At 41.4% G+C, this 17,564-nt stretch overlaps 1 protein-coding gene across 4 annotated transcripts in view; it reads left to right on the top strand.

The window, feature by feature from the left end:
- RPGRIP1L (RPGRIP1 like) overlaps window positions 1-17,564 on the top strand; it is an 89,389-nt gene that overhangs the window by 22,805 nt on the left and 49,020 nt on the right. For all 4 annotated transcript variants that reach the window (XM_061593991.1, XM_061593990.1, XM_061593994.1 and 1 more), the window contains exons 10-15: window positions 4,817-4,956; window positions 10,780-10,886; window positions 11,126-11,176; window positions 13,430-13,609; window positions 15,014-15,131; window positions 17,111-17,563. In XM_061593991.1, the coding sequence (XP_061449975.1) occupies window positions 4,817-4,956; window positions 10,780-10,886; window positions 11,126-11,176; window positions 13,430-13,609; window positions 15,014-15,131; window positions 17,111-17,563 (1,049 nt within the window). The remainder of the gene's footprint in view (window positions 1-4,816; window positions 4,957-10,779; window positions 10,887-11,125; window positions 11,177-13,429; window positions 13,610-15,013; window positions 15,132-17,110; window position 17,564) is intronic.

Genomic DNA, 17,564 nt, shown 5'->3' with positions numbered 1-17,564 from the left:
ATGTGCTATATGTGGGCTACCCTTGCACCTGGTTCAGCTAGTGCCAAATGCAGCTGCTAGGGTGCTTAATGAAATACCCTGTTTTGCATATATTGCACCGGGGTTGAAAGATCTGCCCTGGCTGCCTATAAGCTATTAGCTACTGAGTCAGGTTCAGGGTTGAGTTGTAGACATGTAAAGCCCTAAACAACTTGGGACCAGGATACCTGGCCTCCCCTGGTGGAGATCAAACGGAACTTTAAGCTCTTCGGAGCAGATTGTCACTTGGTGATGCTGCAGAAATGAGTTTTATTGGCATCCACCCTCTGGAATGCCCTCCCTCAGGTAATTTGTGAGGCAGAAACAGTAATGATACTGTAGCACCTCGTTAAAGCATATGTTTATTTGAGCTCCTGGACTCTGATTCTTACATTTTTAATTTTTTGTTTTGTATGCTGTAGTACATTGTCTTGTTGCCCCGTTTTTTATCTAGTGTAAGATGTTTTATTGACTTTTGTCATATTTTTACGTCAAGGGCTTAGAGTTTTTTATTATATTAAGCAGTGTTTTTTTTAAAAAGAGGTAAGGGGATGCGGATTGGGAGCACAAATAGATTTGTGGATTGGAAATTGTGGAAGAGGGGTAGAGTGCATTGCAGGTTGCTAACGTCCTAGACAGTGGTTTTCACAATGTTTACATTCAGGGTGCTCCTTCCACATGGCCTTTTCTGCCATTGAACTCATGCATGTTACAGAGGATTCTGATGAGCATTCTTTGGTTCATGCAAGCAATGACCAGTTGTTCTGGCCACCATTTTGCCCTAGAACATTGGTCTGAAACATTTATAAGTAGTTCAAGTGCCCTGGCCTTGGTGTGTCCCAGAAACAGAAATAAATCTCATAGGGTTGTATTCAGCTGTTTTTTACTCAGAGTAGACCCATTGAAATTAGTGGACATAACTAACTTAGACTAATATTCATTTCAATGGACCTGCTCCCCACCCCTTCCCAAAGAGCAGAAATAAAGAATATGGGGGGGGCATGGGAAGAGAAAAGCCAGATCTGTTGTGGAAGAATGAATTCTTGTGCACAGATCTTGTCCACTGTTACTGATGTTCTGATGCCATTTGTGATAAGAGTATGAAGGTCTGCTACATCAGAAATTCCACGGATGTAAGCAGGTTGTTGAGTTAGGCTAAAGTATGTGGATTGTATCTATTGTTATTCTTACTCACAGTAGACCCATTGAAACTGATGGGCTTGACTAACTTAGTTCCATTAATTTCATTGGGTCTAGTCTGAGTAAAACTTACCTGAACATAATCATCTGTCTGTCTGTCTATCTATTAGCATACTATAATAACGGCCCCTCAAAGTGATTAATAAAACAGCATGCAGATCCCAGTATTGGAGACAGTCACTAGAGGGACTTGTGCCAGGTGGATCTTTTCTACTCTCTCACCTTCCCTTTTAATTGCTGGCCCCCTTCCAATTCACAAGCTGCTTTTGTAACTTCTCTGTTTCAAAAGCAGTTTGCCCTATATGGTGTGGTGGGCAAAAAAATCTTTAAAAACCCTTGGGCTCAGTGGATTCATTTTTTGCAATTCTTTCAATCCTGGCCAGAGTTTAATCTGCAGGGGTTTATAGCAAAGGAGATGAGAGAGCTGTAATGTTTGGTGTTGCTTTGAAGCCTTGTAACAAAAGCGAGCCAGGCCTTGCATTTTTGCAGCAGGTTTTGGCGGTACTTCCTGGTATCAACTCATTTTGAACAAAACCTCCCCTTTATGCTGGCTGAACAGACATGATACAAAGCAGTAGATTGCAGTGGGACATTGGGTACTTTTTTTCTTGTTTCCAGCTTAGGCCTCAATGTCTCAATTTCCTTTTTTTAAAAAAAGGACCCCAATCGAGACTCAAACAGGGTGTCACATTGACTTTTTCAGGTGCCAAAGCGCCTTAGGCCAGCTCTGCAGCTACACTTGATATTTATGTAAAGACGCTCTGAGGTAATAGTCTGTGCAAATTCTGTCAGCAGTGCTTAATATCACATAAATAAAAAATTAGGAGGCTAAACCTACTGAACATGAAATGAGACAGGGCATTGAATTCATTTTCTGGTGCTGAACAGAAAATTGAAGCAATTACAGTCGATTTGCAGGGGCTTAATGAGAAAACACCTGATCTCGGAGCGGGTGGGAAAAGAAACCTCCAGTTGTTAGGAGTGGGTTTTGTACAAAGGAGAGTGCAGTTGTTGTTGTTCTACTACTACTTATGTCAAATCCAAAGTTGGGGGAAGGAAGAAGTGTCGTGCATGCTACTGCAGCCCAGGATGCCATGTCCATTCTAGCTGCCTGACTTCTTCATTTAAACTACAATTCTATACGCTCGAGGTGGGAGCCCTGTGGCCCTCCAGATGTTGCTGGACTGCAGTCCCCATCATCCCTGACCCATTGTCCATGCTGACTGGGACTAGTGGAGTCCAACAATATCTGGAAGGCTGCATGTTCCCCCAGCCCTGCTGTAAACATTGCCCAGGGAGTACATCCCGTTATTTATTTCTTTGTTTTGGCTTATTTGTCACTTCCTACAAAAATTCTCTAAGCAACTTACAAAAAGATTAACGTCAAAAAGGCTTAAAACTATTCTAATAAGCCATAAACAAGAACCAGCAGAAAAAGAACAAAAAGTTCCTCATCAAGAACGTTTCATCCAACTGGGAGTCAATCAACATATTATAATTTGCCAAATGGCTGGAAGAAGAGTTAAGCTTTAACCTGGTGTCTGAAGGATGTCAGTGAAGGCACCAAGCAGGACTCACAAGCAGTGAGCCGCAACCAAAAAGGCCCTTCCCTTCTTTCCACCATCTGAGTTTCTCTCAGAGGGGTCAGCCAGAGAAGGGCCTCAGATGACAACCAAAGGGCCTGGGTGGGTTCATATCTGGAGAGGAGCTCCGAAAGATGTTGTGGTCCTGAGCTGCAAAGAGTTTTGTGGATGAAAACCAGCACTTTGAATTGGGCCCAGAAATATATAGGCCGCCACTGAACTTAGTAGGCTTACTTCTGAGTAGACAGATGTAGGATTGCAGTTAAGGCAGCATCCAAAAAAGTGGTAACAAAACTCGATTAAAAGCCTTATCAATGTTAAGATTACAAAATGGACAAAAAGAACTGAATTGCACTGAAGGCTTTCTGTATGATAAAGAGGAAGAGCTCATGCATACCATTTCATTGCTGCCCCAACTGAATGTATGAGGCAGGAGATTAAGAAAAGAAAGTTATTATATGAACTGATCTTTTCTAAGAAAGAAAGAAAGAAAGAAAGAAAGAAAGAAAGAAAGAAAGAAAGAAAGAAAGAAAGAAAGAGTATGTAAAACTATAGCACCTTGAGATCTGGTGGAGAAAATCGGTTTAATAGACACACAGTCTATTAAAAGGTTTTGTAAGAATGAATTTCTCTCTCTCCCCCCCATCGTAATTTAACTAGGAACATTTCTAGATCAGCACGCTTGCAAGTTAGTAAAAATGCACACCCAGAGAATCTTGATATAATTGTCCATACAGTCCCATCAGTGTTGCTTTTTGCAGTCTTTCACCAATGCATCCAAGATGATTTTATATCAGTGTCCGCATATAACATTGGTAATGAATGGGGCAAGCAGGGGGGAGTGGGGGGAGAGGCAAGTGCAGTGAAGGGCCAAAAAGTTGTGCCAAATTGAGCATGCTCAGTGCTCTGTAGAACATGCAGAAATAATAAAAAAATGACCAGTGGAAGGTTACTAATTCATCAGTTCCATTTAGTAACCTGCTAATTTTGAACTCCAAAATCTGGGGAATAATTTGAACAAGGATTATTTGGAAGGCATCTATGACAAAGCCGAGCTAATAACCCCTCTGGACTTTTGCACGAGGCAGTCAAACCCTACCGTAATGCCCCTCTTGGACCTGCGAGATGTTTCCAAACCATTGATGAAATTTCAAGATGCCTCCAAAACTGCAGAACTCCCTTAACGTTGAACTTTGGCTGCTATGTTTGCTGGAACTTGAGCTTTACGAGCTCCTCATTTTGTAATGCAAGAACGTTAAGTAGTAGCACACTCCGTTCATGCTGGGCTTTGAGCTGTGAATCATTTGGTGAAGATTTGATAAAAGCTTTCTGAGCCATTTTTCTTCTTTTTTAAACGCCATCTTCTGTTCCTGGTTTCTTTCTCCTGTTAACAAAGCAAGCTTTTGGTCTAAGGCAATAAAGTCAGCTTAAGAGTGCAAAGATTTTTAATACATTTCAGAGGGTCCTTTTTCCATTCTGTGAACTGCCGTTCTTTTGCAGCCAGCATTTCTTTGGACAGGCTGCTACCTCTGGGCGTCCCTCCCTAGTTCTTTAAAATGGACCAGGTGGGTCATCGTAGGGCTGTACACGAAGAGGTTTGTATGTGGAAAGGATGGTCGTGTTAGGAGTCTGTCGCTGAGGTTTCGAGTAGCGCATTCCTCTGGAACAGGCCTCCAAATTCCTTTCCGAGTCCCCACAAACATCCGTGCGTTGCCAGTTCTCCTGGCTCTGGAGCTCTAAATTGAGGCCAGCCCCATTGCTCATCCCACAAACCCTTTCATGTTCCATAACCACAGCCTGAGAAAGGCGCCTCGGTTTCAACAGCAGCAGACCAGCATATGTTTGCTTAATTCCTAAGACATGATGACAGTGATCTTTGCCACTAAAAGTGCTCTTTCTCCCCACCCCCCTTGCCTCCCTTCTTTATTATTTTCTGTTGAAGCTGATTTCTAAGAGGTCTTTGCATGCCATATGTTGGTGTTTAATATTCCCCCCCCCTCTTTTCAATTCCACAGTGCCTTTGGCGTGACCCATGACCAGCAATGGAAGTTAAAGGAGCAGCAGCTGAAGCTGCAGATTGCTCAGCTTGAGGCTGCTTTAAAGTCTGATTTAGCAGATAAGAACGACATCCTGGACAGAATGAAAGCAGAACGAGGTATATTTCTGTAAAGGAAGTTGCGAGGTGTGCAGGCGAGTTTTTCTTATTTTGACTGAATAAGGGCAGAGCCCCAGGGAACATCAGAAGCTGCCTTGGCCCAGGCACTAACAATGCACTTGTTCCATTAGCACAAGGATTTACACTTGCATGACAGAACATTTTCCCCTTCCTCTCCGCCCCCCCCCCCCAAATCTGCTCCAGAGGGTTGGGGGATCATCCAAAACAGATTTAGGGGGTGCGTGGCGGGAGGGTGTTCTGTCGCGCAAGTCCTTGCATTAACAGAACACATTACTTAGGGCTACATTGGATTGAACCCTAGGACCCCCTCTGTACTGTACATTTGAAGCAGTGTTATCCCATTTGACACAGTCATGGCTTCCCCCAAAGAATCCTGGGAACTGTAGTTTAAGGATGCTGAGAGTTGTTAGGAGACCCCCTATTCTACTCACATAGCTACAGTTCCCTGAGAAGAGGGATTGGTTGTTAAGCTTCTTGCTTTAAAATATAATGGGTTGTATCCAGCTCAGAGTAGACCCATTGAAGTAATGCCCGATAAAGTCAGTTGGTCTGCTCTGAGTAGGACTAACATCAGATGCAACCCGTTGGATTTGAGGGTCGCTTTGATGGAAAGTGATTTCTGAGTCTTTCGGCCACAGAAGTGCCATTTTTCTCCCTGTTTGTCCCAGCAATTAAAGGACTAGCGACTTGAACAAGCAAACAAAAATATCCAAACCAGAAATCCCAACATTCTGTCTTCTGTGCACAAAACAGAAGCATCACGGGAACAGCATATGGACCATGGACAAAGATGCTGGGTAGGGTGTTGATAAAAGAGTGGGTCTCGGAGGCAGGTAGTTTCTCCACAGACGCAGCTTTTGCAAATCCTGCTTGTTTCTGCTGTCTCTCATCTGGGCCTTCACTTTTCCATTGGTAGACCGCCCTTTGAAAATGCCCATGTGTTTGTTTAGATAACGCACAGAACTGTTTTGGTTTCTTGCTTGCTTCCCCTTCCTGCACCCCCCTGCTCCCTGTTCAATGTGCAGATTAGTTTCAGGTTTTGTGATCCTTTGGGTTAGAACATTTAAAAGCAGTTTAATGTTTAAATTAATTGCAGGCTTAAGAGCCTCTTTCTTTCCAATTATTTTTTCCCCTTTTCTTTTCCAACATGAATGTGTAGGTCAGTACCCTGTGCATATTGATGACAGATGATGGTGTTAGCACAAACGGCTTTTGGCAGCTGTTTGTTTTACAAGTAGATTACCTTAATCTTTGTTTTCTTAAATCCCTGTTCTTTTTATATGAGCAAGCAAATGCTTCATATGCACAGTGCAGAATCTTGTTTAAGTTAGACCAAAAGCACAAGTAGCTGTGGTGTTCCATAAGCAGAGTTCCACAGAGACAGAACAAAGCAGAATATTACCATCTTAAGGTTGTTACTACAGTCTGCACCAGGGCTGTGGAGTTGGTACACCAAACCTTTGACTCCGACTCCTCTATTTTTCTCCTGTCCGACTCTACCCAAAATTGCTTCCGGCTCCACAACTCCGGCTCCACAGCCCTGTTTACCATATATTGTTATAATATAAGTTTTTATTTTGAAGCCGGAGTCTTCTCCGACTCCACCCAAAATTGCTTCCGACTCCACGGCTCCGACTCCACAGCCCTGATCTGCAAACTAAGAGTCCTATCATGTTCACAAATACCTTTTTCTCCATCCCCGTAGTGCCTTTGTTTGTTTCTTTGCTTGCTTGCCTAATGTTCAGCCCTGAAACTCAACTCAGACTCAACTCAGACTCAACTCACAAGCTTGCATAATACTTTGTGATGGGGGGTCTTCAAAGTACTGTATTATTATCCTCCCCTTAAATTAGATCATAGATTACAGCCCAAGTCACCCCTAATTTCAAATAATTATATCTATCTGGTCTAGATAATGGTGATATAAGAAATCTAGAAGATATATCTCTGAAATATATGTATACTTGGAATGCCAAGCTTCCCCTCTCTGTCTGGCTATTTCGGAAAAAAAATGCTGGCTGGATTGGGGATGGGTGTCAGGTAGCAAAACTGATAAATAATATTCTAAGGGTTGAATAGAAAAGATCTTAAAAGATTAAGTGAATGGAAATTTATTTTCTCCTCTTGGCTAAAGGATGCATGTATTCAGAGTTGTATTCATTGGTAGCCCTGTTCAAAGTAGGCCCATTGAAATTAATGAACATGATTGTTCATTAATTTCAATTGGTCTGTTCTGGTTTGAACAACACTCAATTTACCTCTTGATGACTCTAAAGGAAATGGTTTAAGCTAATGGTTGCAGATTGACTGTGTATTTATAAACCTATAATTGTTTCTCTGTATCCATTCTAGAAAAAGAATGCATAAAAAATATAGTAAAAAGAGGGGCATTTTTGTTTTTATTTTAAAAATGTTTTTATGAAGTTCTATTAAAGAAGCATGACAAGAAGTGCAATTAATAGAAGGAAAGAACAATGGGCCAAAATAAGCAAAATCAAACAACCAGAGTATAGAAAGGTAACTGTAGAACTACAGACTAAATGTCAGCGGAGAAAACTCTCCAATCTATAAGATACGATGCATAAAAGATCGAGAAACAGATCAATAAAGCATTTATCTCTCAGTCAACACCTATCCCTTCCCCGACTCATAAACTTATGAACCTAGTTACCCAAACTTGACCTATCAATAAAGACTCGGGCATTATTTATATTGATTGTCATTCTGGGAAGGCAGAACAGAAATAATGCTTAGGTGAAATCAGAATATGCTGTTGTTTTATTCCTTGTCCTTAGTTACACATCAATGCAATGCGTGAGCATTGTCCTAACTAAAATGCATTTGAAAACACATGGCCTATCTCTGGAAGACTTCTTTGCATTCCCTTATAATACCTCTGCCTCTTTATTTACATGCCTTTTATTATTATTAAGAATAATATTTTAAAATAGCAAATATGACTTAGTGCAAGTTAAGAAAATAAGATATACTTGTAGAGGTATTTTTGAGCATATGAACCTGAACGCAGCATAACATGTTAAACTCCTGAACATCAGAAATGAATATGTAAAGAAAAAGAAAAGTGCGTGAGGCAAAAGATGGTAGAGGAGATGGGAAGGGAATAAGGAGTGTACTGATTTATTGTAGTAATGTGAAAACCCTAATAAACTATACATAAAAAACCTTAACAAACCAGTTGAGACGTAAAAGTAATTCATAGGAGGGTTTTTGGGGAGGGGGATATATAATTGCCCATTGACATGAACTTTGTAATTCCAAAAGTCTGTGTAACGTTATAACTGCTTATAAAACAAGTCAGTTTGGTCCTTAGTGCTGTCTCCAAGATTGTCTATAGTCAATCATAAATGTGTGGGACATGTGTAGCTTTTCCAGGACTCGGACATACATATTGTTGCTGCAGTCAATAAATAAAATCAATTGTAGATTAATCCACTGGTCCTACCTCTTCTTTAAGGTAATGTAATATTATTTGGGCTCTGGAGAAAAATGATATCCTTTAATTTGATGTGATAAAATCAGAGCATCCTTCTATGGGTACATTCTAGTAGTCCTTATATGAAGACAGAGATGTTATGTGTCCTGAGTTCTCAGGTCTGAGAGGTGGAGAGCCAGCCTGTCCTGGCCAGGGTTGCAGTCCCCTGGAAGGATCAGGTCTGCAATCTTGGGATGCTCCTTGATCCAACCTGGAGGCTCAGGTGGCCTCAGTGGCTAGGAGTGCGTTTTTCCAGCTGCAGCTGGTTCACCAGCTTCAGCCCCTTTTAGACAGATGATTTGGCCACAGTGCTCCATGTTCTGGTAACGTCTAGGCTGGATTATTGCAATGCGCTCTACGTGGGGCTGCCCACAAAGATGGCTTGGAAACATCAACTAGTCCAAAATGCAGCAGACAACAGCTGGGGTTCCATTTAGATCTCATGTAACCCCTGTTTTAAAACAGCTACATTGGGTGCCAGTTCGTTTCCAGGCCCAATTCAAGGTGCTCATGCTTGTGTTTAAAGCCCTGTACGACTTAGGCCCCAAATAACTGAAAGACCACCTCCTTCCCTACTGACTTTCTCAGGTGTTGCAACTGGCAGAAGGGGCGCTCATGGTAGTTCCATTGCCTTCAGAAATTTGCGGGGTGGCAGACCAGGAGAGGGCATCCTCTGGCAGCCCTTAAGTTGTGGGATTCCCTTCCCACAGTGGAGCATCTGGACACATCACTGTATAGCTTTCGTTGTATGCTGAAGACGCATCTTTTTACCTTGGTCTTTGGCGCCTGAGATATATATATTTTAAGACCATAATTTGTTTTGAACTGTTTTCATGTATTTTATATTATTCTGACCCTACCTGGTATCTCCCGGTGAATGGTGAGGAGGACGAGGAGGAGGACTAGTGATGATGATGATGTACAAACTTTGCGTTGTATCCAACTAAGTCATACTCAGAGTAGACTCATTGAAATTAATGAACATGAGTAACTTAAGACCATTGATTTTGATGGCTCTATTCGGAGTATGGTTTAATTAGATGCAATCCTTTGTTTTGTTCTTGAATGGCCAAAGGACATGTATCAAGGACTGGTCTTCACACATGCAACAGAGTGAGATGGTAGAATCCATTATAACCAGTTCAGGTTGTAGGTAGGAAAATATATTGTTGAATGGTCGCTCATATAACAAAGGCAAACCACTTTCTACAAGAAACCCCCCCCCCAAAAAAAAGCATAACGTGAAGAGTGGTCTAGCCCCCTGGTCTTCTCATTTTCTGCTAATGATCCTTCCTTGTCTGCCATTTTAAATGGTTTGATCCATTCTACTGCTTCATTCTGTTGCACCTGGGCTAAGGTGGTAAATAGTATCACTTCAGGATGCAAGTAGTGGTGGTGATGGGTGCCAGTTTTCTGTCTTTTTAAAAAAGAAAAGGGGTAGAAATGCCCTGTCTTTGCAAATAAATACTAGCACATCAGGGAGAGAGGTTTGTCCTCCTCTTCCTTGCTTTTCTAGTTTTCTTCTTCCAGGGACTTATATCTGCAAGGGAGCATTCAAGCACAGGATTTCCCCTACCTGCAGCCTGAAATGGTACAGTTCATTTTACCACCTCTTTTTTGCACCTCGTCACGTTGAGTAAAACATGTAAGAAAGGGAGATCTGGTTTTTTGCTTCTGCAGTAAAAGTGTGCAAATACACACCAGTGCCATAAGGGTAAATCCCATGTTGCCAAATTCACAGGTGGTTATGAGGATAAAATAAGTGCATGAGCCCTGCAAGTCACAGTGTTGATGGATTTCTCGCTCCAGCCCCCTAGCCCTTCCAGAGCCAGGAAGTTGGGCCATACATCAAGTAGACTTTGCTGCATGGACAGGAGGGAAAGTTTTAGCAGTCAAGCTGTAGCTTGTGGGCAAACTAGAATCCCATGGGCATGCCTAAACACACTTGTATGCTTTCAGCAGGGATTTTGAGATCCAGTGCAGGTGTTCATGTTGCAATGAGAAGCTGCTCTGTAGAATCTCTTTATTCTTGACGGGCTATGGGCAGGGGAGGGCTAGAGTGTGGATGTGTCAATGAGACCTCAAAAGGCCCTGCATGCATGCTCCTTGCATGGGTAGAACTTTCCTGTTGGCTCTCTGAATCCCATTTGATAGATAGAAAAGAAGTGGAAATGCATTTTGTTTTTTGAATGTCTTTAATAAATATATATGCTGCAATTAAAGTAGATTGGAAGACTATGATGATAGTTTTTAGGGCTGAGCTAGATTAAAATAGAATGTGTATATGTACATATATATTTCTTTTGAAGACCAAAATGAAAAGCTGGCACAGGAGAACCATCAGCTGCGGTTGCACTATCTGGAGCAGAAGCAACAGCTGGATGAATTGAAGAATCGCATGACGTTTTTCAGCAAGGTGAACTTCTTTAGAAAATGATGGGGAAAGGGAAAGCTTTTCTATATTTTATGTATCATGCAAATGCTCCTTTCCTAAGAACCAAAGCAAAAGAATGCAGAGACATGAGAGAGTTTATTTATTCATGATACCCAGCAAAATGTCATGTTTTAGCTCGAATGCACTGTGTATTCTCAGTGTCTCACTCCATTATTCATTCCCATTGAACAACACCATCCTTTTGACTGTCTCTGTTTCAGGAGAGCGACGTTGATGTGGCCGAACTCAGCGAGGCCCTCATGCTTATCAAGGTAACTTGCAGAAACTGTCATATGCCTTCCACCACCACCCCCCGCCAGCTCTCCAATACTCTCAACGCCTGGCTTTTCAGGAAAGTCTGTTCTTGTGCTGCTTTTGCTAGCTAATGCTTCTTGTTTGTATAAATTTGATATGTCACTGTTCAATTTCAGAAAAGCAGTAGACGCAGACAAAAAAGATGGCAGAGTAGAACTTTTTAAAGGTTATGTACATATTTCACTGCAACATCAAAAGTAGATTAACCTTAAGCCTGCATAGATTTGCTTTAAACTTCTCTTCTCCTTTTTTTTTTTTTTTTTTAGAGTGAAAACAATTGGTATGTCCTTGTCCCACTACAGGTCTGATGAAAACAACTTTTTGTTTACAGATTCTGAAGGATATCAAAATAATTCTGAAGGGATATAAAAGCAGATGTAAAACCAAAATGTTACATTCTGGAAACATAAGCATTTTCCCTGTACCTGAAAACCTGCTACTTGCTTATTTATAAAAGCACTATAAGAGGAAATGCATTTTTCCTCTTGCACCTACTTTGTAGTTCAGCTGTTTGCAACAGAATTGCAGCAATGTGGAGGAGAAAATAATGAAAAAAATGTTTGGTTCCTTGCCTTAAATGATTTTTAATATTTTTTCCCCTGCCTGTAGCATTTTTAGTTGTTGGGGTTTTTTTTGAACAATTACAGATCAATCATGCATTTGCACAGATAATAGTAAACAGTTGGAGCAGACCTTTTATAAGACTCAGAGCCCGAAGGCTGAATGTTCATTTGGGGCCCTCTTCCTTCTCACTCCATCCCATATCAATGTCACTTTTTTTTTCTTGGAGAGTACTGTTTGTCCCTGTTCCTTGTTCTACTCTCCATCTGTGAGGACCACAATTTTACCATCCACCTGCTCTCTCTCGTTCTCCCACCCCTGCCAAAAGAAGAAAAATGTTTGTATATAATTGTGTCTGTATATGTATAATATATCTTGTATATGTATGCAGCATAACACATATGCACACACAGAATACAGAGAAAAAATGTTTACATTGGGTCCAAATAGCCATGAAACACAAAAGGTTCTGTGTGTGTGACAATTCTGTGTAAAACCTTAAGTGCATGCAAAGTTCAGTAGTCATATCTAACAAGGGTGATAATACCACATTATTATGTCATCTCTACCCACTGTATGGAAAAGAGTACCATAGGAGAATGGCTCCTATGATGGAGAGGGAAATGGAGAGGTGAGAAATTAGAGCTGTATAGAATAATTCCCCATTCAAAACATAACATTTCTGCTAGATTTGTGGAATGGTCAAAGCCTTGCTTTTTTGTTGTTGTTATGTATGGAAGAAATAGCTTCTTTCCAAATCTCATCCAGTAGTACGAGTCCAGAGAGTAAGATTTTATTTTGATATGCTTAACAACAAAACACTATGCATGGTTATTCGGAAGTATATCCTAGTTTATTCAGTAGTGCTTACTCTTTTATCAAAGTGCTTAGGATTGCACCTTTCACTGATGCCATCTCTGGGAAATCTTTCATGGCTGCAGGCTTCCCATAGGCATCTTGTTGACCACTGTGAGAACAAGATGCTGGATTAGATGGGCCCTTGGCCTGCTCTTCTTTTAATATTTCTAGCTTTGCTAGGCTAATTTTAACATCAGTAGTGAGAGTGTAATAGGCTAAAAATCGCCTGTTACTTCTGTTGAGACTGGCTACTGGTACTTAAGGGATATTTCACACACGATGCAGTGTTCATTATCTCATTGTGATCCTTATAACAACCCTGTATGCTAGGTCAGTATTACTATATACATGTTGAAAATGGGAGGGTTGAGGCTGAGGAAGAGTGAGTTGCCTAAGTTACTGAATGAGTTTGTGGCAAAGGTGACATTTGAACCAGGGACTTCCTGCTTTGTAGCTCAGGCTGCAGTACTCTGCCACTTACTTGGGAGTAACTTCCATTACAGTGTGACTTACAGTACCAGCTCTTGTTGAAATTAATCCCAATGATCTCATTGCATCTTACTTCTGAACAAAGATACTTAGGATCAGGCTGGAAAGTAAATTATTAAGTGGTTCTGAGTTACTTTCATTTCTTCCCAGTGAGCACTGATAAATTTACAAGATGGGTCTCCAAGCATGGATTTATTTTAACACCTGAAAGTGAGAGGTCCATCTGTTTCGATTAAAATGAAACTTTTCTTTAAAAAACAAAAAGCTAACTTATTATAAAGCTGTCAACTTTCGCGGCTCAGGTTCGTAGGCAGCAAACAAGCGGAGACCTCAGATTCTTGGAGAAAGTGGAAGATGACATCCATAAGGACTTGGAACGTTCAATGCGTGAGCTCCAAGCAACCCATGCAGAAACTGTTCAAGAACTTGAAAAGACACGCAATATGTTAATTGTACAGCATAAAATTAACAAAGACTATCAGGTATTTAATTCTCACACTGTGCAGTTGGCTGCTGCTATCTATGTCATTATTTTTATTTTTATTTTTTTAGAATCTGATATATTAAGATTAATGAATCTGAGATTTTGCACTATAATCCTCTGAAGCCAAGCAGAAGGATTTAAAAAAAAAATGAAGAGAAGAAATAACATGGGATTAAGGATTTATGGAACAAACAACCATAAAATAAATGTTTTCCCTTTCTGGGCTTTGTTCAGATTATATTTTCACTATGTCTTATACCAGGATAAAAATATCAGGCATGGGTCTTTGCTCTCATACTCTCCACCCATGGCACTCCCTCATTAGGAACAGAGGATCCACGGTGTTTTCTAGCTCAGTAGCTACGGCTCTTCCCCTAATTAAGCAGACTCTATCACCCCGAGTCAGGTAGACTCTGAACACAGAATTTCCTGGTTTGGTTGTTCACTCTGCTTCATGGTGCAATGAGAAAGGCTGTTGCTCAGTGGTAGAGCATCTGCCTTGCTTGCAGAAGGTCTCAAGTGCAATCCCTGGCATCTCCAGGCAGAGCTGGGAGAGACTCCTGCCTGAAACCCTGGAGAGCCACTGCCAGTCAGTGAGGACAAAACTGAACTAGATGGACCAGCGATCTTACTCAGTACAAGGCTCAGAGCTTGGAAAAGTTACGTTTTTTTGAACTACAACTCCCATCAGCCCCAGCCAGCATGGCCACTGGATTGGGCTGATGGGAGTCGTAGTTCAAAAAAGGAACTTTTCCAAGCTCTGACAAGGCTATGTGCCTTTGTTCCTGTATTGGAGGACTTAGTAGTAAATTTATTATGGTCAAAGACCAGCATATAAATCACAGAGTTAAAACAATAGAGTATAATTAAAATTCAGACATCCACAAAACTAAACAAATTCTGATAAAAAGCCAGTTATAAAGCCTATGTGCTTTTGATTTATCATTGCCTCTGGCATATAATGGCCGCTGCACAAAAACTGGCCACTTTAACTGTGACCGGAGGATGCCGATCAGACAGAAGATACTCCATCATGCATCATCTCTGCCAGGAATTTTTTGTAAAATCAGGGTAATGAGAGAGAATCGAGGTTCACGATAAAAGACACAATAAAGTAGAACATGGCCCACTGTAGTGAGTCAGTGAAATCTTCAGTTCTGGGTCTCTGCATTCACATTTTCCTGCAGTGAACGGAATTGGGAGAAGTGCAGAAGCCTGAGGCCTACTGTCAGTCTCTTTCCCCCACCCACCCCGGAATTAACGCCAAAGAAAATATCATCTGAACAACACCTCAGTCTCATCCCATCGCATTACATAAGCACTTTCCATACAAACTGTACACAAATAAGGGATGCATTCTACCCAAAGAGTGTTTGTTTCACCCTCTTCTTTACATCACTAGGCAGAAGTAGAATCTGTGACGCAGAAGATGGAGGCTTTGCGGCAAGATTATGAGTTAAAACTAGAACAATACGTCCATCTTCTTGACGTTAGGGCTGCACGTATCCGAAAACTGGAAGGTACGCTGGTCAGAACTCTGGCTTTAATAGCAGGAACTGTTTTAGAGGTTGATTTTTGATTTATACCTAGTCGATAGATTTGGAAGGTGGAAAAGTGGAGATCTGAGATCGGCTTCCACTTATTCATTAGTTAGCTCCACTGAAATCAGTAGGGCTTCCATTGGTATCGAAAGTTACATTCTATGGGATGAACCAGGTCCATTTTCCTTGGATGACAGTCCATCAAGTGGCAGAGTTGTTTGATTTCCTGCGTGCATCTTCAAGTGAGGAATTTGGGGTCTTTGCTGCACAACCTTCTGTTTTGGAGTCCGATGGGTCCTCTCTCCCTGTTCAGCCAGCCCAGGCTTCTCTCCCTGTTTGGCGCCCCAGCCATAGCAGCAGCCCCTCCATCCTTGACAGTTTTTTAGTTGACACCGGAGGTCTACTCACAAATGAAAGAAGCCCTAGTAGGATCTATCTCTAGTGAACTTTAGACATCCTTGCAGGTTCAAGACCCACCAGCCTACCCTAGTTCTGTCCTCTCAGTGCCTACCAACAGATTCACAAGAACTCAGGGAAGAAAGCCCAGCGTAAATCCAAATATTGATGCAGGTGGGGAATTACATATCTCTGCCACTTGATGGACTGTCATCCAGTAAAATCACCTTCTCCAGTAAAACCGCCTTTCAGGTGAGACCAGCACTCCAGTCCATGGCATCTCCAGATAGCAAGTGATGTAAAAGAACACTTTCCTGAGACTCCGAAGACTGAAGACTAGTAAGTCATGGCAGATGATGTGGGCTGAGTAGTCTGACCTGGTATTAGGCATATTCCTGTGTTCCTATTCTTGTACAGCTCCTGTCCTCTGGGCGGCGTCCAGACAGAAGGCAGGGCATCATCCAATGCTGGCCTCCAGTCAGATGTGAACAAAGGAGCATGTTCACCCTGATAGAAGTCTGGCCACAGCTAGGAGGAACTGGCCACAGAGAAGAAAGAAAATCCTCACAAAGGCAGATTTTGGAAGGAATGTTGTGTCTTCCTTGTGCAAGTGCCATACTAGGTCTTTGTGGGCACTGTGGCACACATGGGCACCGCATTGGGGACCCCAGTTGTACAGGATGTAGGAAAATAGATTTCACTGCTAGCTAAGTCTTGTATATATAGACTTAATCCTAGCTGTCCCCCATGAGTTGTATAAGAACAGAATAATGATTGTGTAGATAGCAGAGCCCTCTTTTCCTCAGTCATCACAAATGGCACTATTAGGCTGTATTTTTCTCATTGTACTTACAGAGGGACTGACATTGAGAGAGAATTGCTCACTCACGTCCATAGGGCGATTTATGGGATTAAAAGCATAAAAGTCTACTGCTGTTCTCTTCAGTGTTTCACATTCACCTGCAGACCAGCTGAATATCTGATTTAAAAAAAAATACTTGTGCCTACAGATTTATGGAGCAGGAGGCATGTTAACTGTTGTAATATTACTGATGATTCTGGTTATAATGTGCTCTATACCAGGGATTTCCAAATTCTGATCTGCAAACTAGCAGTAGTTTGTGAGATTCATTCAGTGGTCGGTGACATATCTATGGATTTGTGGCTGAGGACAAGAGAGCACATCCATCACGTTAAATATTCATATTGATTTTTAATTGTATTTTTTAATTTCTTATATTTTTATTGTTTTATAATTTGAATTCAATAAAATGCAATAAATAAGAAGTAAAGGAAGCAATAGAAATACAATTAAAAATCATTCAACACCTACCAGCAATGCATTACAATTGCTACAACAGGTGGAAAAACTATTAAGTGGTCCAACAAGACTAATTTTTAAGTGGTCCATTGGGGGGGGGATTGGGAACCTCTGCTGTATACTATGTATTCACCTTCATATATCACAGGGGAGATAACAACTGGAATCATCAGAAGACACAGAGAGGAAATGAATTCCAATAAACTGAGTGACATCCACTTCTTATTGTTTTGCATTCCAGCCCAGCTGAAGGATATTGCTTATGGTACCAAACAGTACAAATTCAAAACAGAAATCATGCCGGACGATCCAGTTGATGAGTTTGATGAAACTGCTCACTTAGAACGAGGAGAAAACTTGTTTGAAATTCACATCAGCAAAGTAATATTTTCTGCAGAAGCTGCAAAGTCTTTCGGCGATCAGGAGCCAGCAACGTTCTGCACCTATGCATTCTATGATTTTGAACTACAGACAACCCCAGTCGTTCAGGGCCTTAGCCCAGCCTACAGTTTTACTTCTCAGTATCTCGTACGTGTGGATGATTTCTTTTTGCAGTATGTGCAGAAAAACTCCGCCACTCTTGAGATCCATCATGCCTATGGCTTGGACTTCAAGACAGCAGCAGCCTGCCAGCTGAGATTCCATGAAATATTGGAGAAGAATGGCAGGATCTACGGTTCTGCCATGTTAATTGG

Source organism: Rhineura floridana, chromosome 13, assembly GCF_030035675.1.
Source record: "Rhineura floridana isolate rRhiFlo1 chromosome 13, rRhiFlo1.hap2, whole genome shotgun sequence".
NCBI lineage: Eukaryota > Metazoa > Chordata > Lepidosauria > Squamata > Rhineuridae > Rhineura > Rhineura floridana.
The sequence above is the reverse complement of the archived record's forward strand: the minus strand, read 5'-3'. Positions and strand labels throughout refer to the sequence as shown.